Source organism: Crocuta crocuta, unplaced genomic scaffold, assembly GCF_008692635.1.
Source record: "Crocuta crocuta isolate KB4526 unplaced genomic scaffold, BGI_CrCroc_1.0 scaffold181, whole genome shotgun sequence".
NCBI lineage: Eukaryota > Metazoa > Chordata > Mammalia > Carnivora > Hyaenidae > Crocuta > Crocuta crocuta.
In genome coordinates, this window is record NW_027527952.1 from 2,233,601 (window position 1) to 2,240,108 (window position 6,508).

The 6,508-nt window shown below is 43.9% G+C and overlaps 1 protein-coding gene across 1 annotated transcript in view; it reads right to left on the minus strand.

Moving 5' to 3' along the window:
• LOC144222026 (chondroitin sulfate proteoglycan 4-like) overlaps window positions 1-4,780 on the minus strand; it is a 50,522-nt gene extending 45,742 nt beyond the window's left edge. Inside the window, exons 1-2 of the mRNA XM_077752512.1 lie at window positions 4,364-4,780; window positions 458-4,024 (exon numbers count right to left, since the gene is read on the minus strand). Coding sequence (XP_077608638.1) covers window positions 458-4,024; window positions 4,364-4,780 — 3,984 coding nt within the window. The remainder of the gene's footprint in view (window positions 1-457; window positions 4,025-4,363) is intronic.
• Between the last annotated feature and the right edge of the window lie 1,728 nt (window positions 4,781-6,508).

Sequence of the window (6,508 nt, forward strand, 5' to 3'; positions counted from 1 at the left end):
GATCTGCTAGATCGTCTGCTGTTTTTATGTTTAAGTTGCTCTAAATTCTTATACCCTGCTTCATCACATTATGAATGTAATTCAGATGAAATGAAATATTGGTAGTGTTTTTATAAAATGAGAAAAATAAAGATCTCTTAATTAACTATGATACACACATCACCTCCTCATCCCCAGTGCATCCTCCCGTAAGCATACACACATACTTGTGTGCTGGTGTGCACTAAGCTTTAATGTAAGACTTAGTGTAAGACTTAGTATCACTTATATTCCATTTCCAACTATAGGAAAATCAGTAGTGTCAAAATCCTTAAACCTTCCAGCCTTTCTTTTCAATGGTATTTACGTTTTTTAAAAAGTCATTCTGAATACCAGGGGGAAAATGAACACAAAAATAGCTCTTAGAAGCAAACAGATTACTCTTGGAAAGAATGCTTGCTAAAAAACATCTACCTACCTCGAGTCTTTCTCTACTCAGTTTTACTGGTTTTCCTTCTTCAACAACAAGGGTCTTGAGCAGAATTTGGGTGCCATGTTCGTGGTTTTTTGAGTACACTCGCACACAGATGCCCACTTCTACAATTATCTCTTGAACTTTCACTGTCAGGTTGAACATATCAGAATCGCCACTGCCGTCATGCCTATAAATCACGTGTCCTTGCTTCAAGTCATGCTGGGAAAATGCAAGGGACACTGAGTGGTTGACCAGCATTCTGCCGTGCTTTGGGGGCTGTACCATGTGGAATTCGATCTCGTGGTCCGTTCTGACATCTTGGTTTGTGGTGACACTGAGGTTAGCTGTTGTGAGGCTGCTGTCCTCTCCTCTCTGTACAAGCAGCCCCGTGTTGTTGGCTATCTGGATGTAAGGGTCTGATGCGCTGACCTCGAGAAGGAAGGACGTGTAGTGGACACCATCCGTAACGAACAGTACAAAGCGAGCAGAGTCTGCACCCCGATGCCTGAAGAGCACTTGTCCTTCCTGTAGGTCATCTTGCCTGAACTGGTATAGTTTCTGAGAGAGATCACTGGCTCTCACCAAGTCCCCATTTGGGATGCCCCGGCGAGTATAGAGCAACTGCCCATCATCAAAATCTGAGTCGGGGTCATGGTAACAGAGATCTGCCAGGGTCAGCAGGCGCTGGCCATTTCTCACAACATGAAAGACCCTATCTACCACACGCACTGGCTTCTCATCATTCTTTAACCTTACAGAAATGGTAACTTTGATTTCCGTGGATAAATGCTCTGTGTCAAGATCCCTGACCACTCCGTCTTGGCCTGGTACTATGGCGGAGACCACAAGGAGGAATTCATCATGCTGGGTCTCAGAATCATCGTGGACATACATCAGCCGCTCACCCACTAGGTCTTGATCAGTGAATGCGGTGATATTGTCATGACTTCCCAGAGGATCTGACAAGTTAATCAGTTTCAGCTTCCCGTGTTGAGGACTCTGGGTGATTTTATATTGGAAGGTCTGATTGTCCAATGTTTGAGCAAATAATTCTGATTTTGTAATTAATTTGCCTTCTCCTTCTTTTACAAATAACTCTCTGTTAGTCACAATAATGCGTGTCTTATCTGCTTCAAAGTTTATTCTGAAAGTATAATCTTTTGATTCTATGTGTTTTGCAACAATCAAGAACCTAAAGGTATCTTGTGTGTCTTCCCTGGGCCTCTCCTGTGGCTCATAACTTATCTTAGAGTTAGCAATGTTTTGTTGGCTGAAGACTGAGTTTGTTTTTAGAACTTTATTGCCAAGTAGCAATTTTCCTTTCTTGGGCGGGGTCAGTAACTTAAAATGCATTTCCCTCTGAGCTACATCCACACCCTCTGTCACAGCCTGCAAATGATCAGAATTCAATACTTGTCTGTTTATTTTACTGACCTTAAGAGGAACATTTTTCAGAAGTGTAAACTTTAGCCACTGTACGGTAATGGGAAACATTAGCTCTTCGCTGACTTTTCCTTCTATGTTAACTTTAAATTTAAAGTGATCTGTAACATTTTCTAGCTGTAACTCTTGAAATGTACTATGGTACCGGACCTGACCCCGATCAATGGAACGCTGAGAAAAGGTACTAACTTGTTTCCATTCGCCACTTGATCCCTGCCGCTGAATTCGGCCAAATTGGGGTGACTGAGTGATAGCATAGCGGGTCTCCATCTCATGGGGTCCACCATTAACCTCCACTGACAAGTTACTCTGTGTAATCAGAACCGTGCCACCCTGCTGGACAACTGTACCGGTTCTAACGGCCACTTCAAAGTCCCAAGGAACAGCCATGACCCGTAACACTACTGTATTGCTAACCAGCTCTCCATCACTTGCTCTCAGAAGGATCCGGGAATTCCGAGGACCTCTGTGCACGTAGAAAATGCTGCCATCTCTTAAATCACCATACGTAAAACCATGAATGGCTTTCCCAGGATCATTGGTGTTTTCTAAAAATCCAACATCTGAATTAAAGTTGCCAAGAACGGAGAAACTAAGACTCAAGGAATCTGTGTCAGGGTCTAACACGTGTATTATATTTGGAGTCAGTTGTTTCCTAGAATGCTCAAACAGGAACAGCAAGTTTCCTTCGGGGAGCTTAAGGTGTGGGGGGTCATTTACTGGAATGACAGTAATGTTAAACACATATGGAACATGGCCCTGCAGATAAAATGGCATTTCCCGCTTGCTGCTGGAAGAGACTGAAAATGTGAAAACATCCCTAGGTTCTTCCGAACCATCATGGACGTACCAAACTTTCCCTTGCCCCAAATCTAACATAGTGAAAGCTTTCTCCATTTCCTGCACAGGGGAAACATCCAACTGAAGGAACCCATGAAGGGGCATTTTCTCTACTTTAAATAGAATTTGAGAATGATGGATACCCAAATCTTCAGATTCCACATCCACTTTCAGATGCCTTTGTTCCAGTAAGGCTCGCCCACCTTCTTGGACCTCCAAGTTACTCAGACTCAAGAAAGAGCTACTCGCATCTTGAAAAACAGGCTTGCCTGCCTCAGCATCGGTGGTGGAAAGGGGAACCTCTGACTGAAGTAGGTTTTCCATTGTTGTTATAAAAGGATTTTCATTATCACTATTCCTCGTTTCACACCCTGCAGATGTATCTTTGGAAACAAGGGCATCCTTCAATGCTCTCTTTTCTGAGTTGGCTTCCAAGCCTCTTAAGCATCCTTTCAAAGAGATTCCTCGAGCTGATTTCCTAGGCACAGAGGCAAATCCTAACTTCCTAACTTCTTCTCCCTTGCGGGCATCAAGACCTCCCAGAAAGAGGGGGCCTTCAGATACAAATGGCTTGCTTTGCAAAGGCAGCAATGTTCTTACCCTTTGCTCATCCACCATCAGGTTGAGATACCTTCCAGTGAACTTAAGTCGAATAACGTGCCACTTGTTGTCACTAACTAAGCTAAAGGAAGAGAGCTGGGTGGTGCTTTTGCTCCTTCCTACATGAGCCCTCAATAGACCATTAACGATTTCCAAAGCAACAAAATGTCCTTCTCTACCCGACTGAAATAAAAGCAAGGCTTGTTGCGTTCCAGTCTGCAAAGCAAATTCCAACAGCCCCTCCCCATGCACCCTCCATTCCGGGAAGGTGACATAGGATCTGGAGCTAAAGAAATTGATGGCTTCATCCACTCCTGCAAAAAATTCATCATTGCATCCTAGTGACACTTCATAAACCTTCTTAAAGCCAGGGTAAGATCTAAGGGATGCAAGGATCTCCTTCTGGTTAAACAGCACATCCTCCATACATCCACGGAAATTGGGGAGCTCTCTATCCAGGTAAGGGACATCAAGTCCACCGTGGCCTGCTACGTAGATTCCATGTTGAAAGTGCAAATTGCGCGCCCCATCAGGGATCTGGCCCGTTGTCTCATATTGTTTGTCAATAACCAGAGAAATATTGTTTTTCACATAGTACAGTTCCACTAAATGCCAAACCAGGTCATCCATTCGAAGATTTTGCTCAGCAAGGAGCACTTTTTCATGTGCACCCAAATTCACCCTCACCTGAAAGAAAAAGAATCATAATTAATCAATCTCATTGTGTTTTACTGAGAAAACAGGGCCATTCATAAAGAGAGAGAGAGAGAGAAGGAGGCAGAGCAACTGGGACTTGAAACTGCTTTCCACATTTAGGGGCCATACAATGAGGTCAAAAATATTCAGAGTCAGAATATTTCAGGCACGCTGGTAAAATTGGGGGAGATCCCAACTTTTCAAATGGCACATGATTTTATCCTAGTAATAGTAATCAAATGGATAGCTATTTTGTTCTCTTTCTCTCTCATGGTTTTTCCTCCAGTAACTGGATGCTTACACGTTTTTAAAGATTTAAGAAAATCTTACCCGCAAGTTTCCTGATAGAAGTTCTATTATACAGTAGTCATTTTTCCCAGCTGCAAGAAAAAGCAATCCCCGTGGTTTGCTGGTTTGAAATTTTAACTGAAGGGATAATTCAGAAGCAACTTCTAAGATGTTGAGCTCCACATAACTCTCACCATAAAAAGATGCTAGAGAAACATTTTTAAGAGAAGTGTAAGTTAGTAAGTGTATTACACAATGACCATTCCGCTTTCTATTATCATCTCCCTTCAGGGACTGGCCCTGGGGAAGAAAGCTGGGGTAGCCCACAGATCCCATGTGGGCATCCAAAGGCTCAGTGTTCTCTTGCCCCAACTCAAAACAGCTCTGATGGGTCCGTCCCTCTTCAGAACTCTCAGGAAGGGCGGCCAAGGCTTCTGTTGAAACTGAATCCAAGTCCATGTACCCAATCCCGCTTCCTTCCCTGCCACAGGGATCATCTTAAACCACTGGTGGTGAACTGGAGTAGGAGCAGAAGGGACCACACTAGCCAGCTATGAAAATCAGGCTGTGAAAAACACAGGGCAAATAATAGCTACTAGGACGATGAATTGAATGTCTATTGCTAAGTTTGAATGAAGCTTTGGACAAAGATAAGGAAAAGCTAGGAGAGATTAGTTGACAGTTACAAGGTAGAGAGCTTCCCTGGTAGCATACACAGTCTTTCTCCTTTCCTATGGCAGGAGAGCAGTGGAAGGTAAGACTCCAGGAATAAATCATCAGGGAAGTCAACTGCAAATAGAGTTAAAGTCCCATCTATAACAGTCTTGCTCTGACAAAGCTAAGGCCCTGGTTGGGAAAGAATAGGACCTTGATGTATGGACGTGGGGACATCTAGGCTGATGCATACAAATACCTTGGGTCCCTAGATCTCTCTGAACCATCTTAGCCTGCAGAAGTGGCCTCTTTCCCTATTAAGGCCAGCAAGTGCCTTGCTTAAAGAGAATGCAAAGGCCTCTCCTCACAAGTAACATTTGACCTCTCAAGATATACTGCCATCTCTCTTCCTGGCTAGTAGGTCAAAAACAAAGGTTAAGTCAGAGCATACCTGTGTGGGGACATGTTGGGCTTGATACTAGATCCTAATGTAGCTGTAGGACCGCGCCAGGTATAGTCTATTGCCCACAGCTGCGATAACACACATGCAATTGAGGGTGCCTGAACAAGGGAGCAAAGCATAAATTTAGGGCACTCTCCAGGGATATAGGATATGATACCTTGGAAAAGACTACTGGAAACTGGTGTGAACTCACTGCTAAAGTGGCTCCTAGATGCATAGAAAATGCAACGGCTCACTATAAGGGGGACAGACACGACAGAATTACCATGACAGATGGAAGAAAGAGATGGAAGTGGTATATCCAGGACTGAGCATAAATAGGACCAGAAGAAGGTACAAGCAAGTACACAAGATGGCAGCCCAGAGCTCCATGTCATCACCATTCTTGAGCCAGCACCTTTCCTCAGCCCTCACACATGGCTGCATGGGGAAATCCCGTGTTACCAGCTGATGGAGGAACAAAACACCTAAGCATGTCTCACACAAGAGTCAGCTTCATCATATGGATGCATGATGAAAATAGACTCCAACCGCACCATAGCTCCCCTTAGTGGCCATGAAAACCACTAGTAAGGGCCATGCTCCAAATGGATAGGACTTTGGGTGGAACACCTAGTCATCTACTTTACACAGAGAGAAGTGGCCTGAGATTCAAATAAATAAAGACTGATAAAGAGTGACAAATGGCCTGGCCAGGTGGTCAAGAGCCTAGAATGTGAAAGACTGAAAGAGTAGGAACAAGGAGGTATGGAATTGATGCACGAAGAGAGAAAATCTCTACACTGCACGTTAATGCCCACCAGAAAACACCCACCACAGAATATGCATTAAACAACCAGACAGACAGAGTACTTGGTGAGCTGACATTAGCCAGCTTCTGTCACCTGCCTAGGGAAGCTTAGGGACTTATGCAGAGTCAACAGTTACTTCAAAACAGAGCAAAGACAAAACCCAAGCCTTCCCCACCACCAATCCAATGTTTTCACTAAGATGCGAGGCCCTTACGGAGATGAATCTGGTCTCTACAGACTTTTTCAGATACATATAAGCACTCTTCTCTCTAGTTAAAA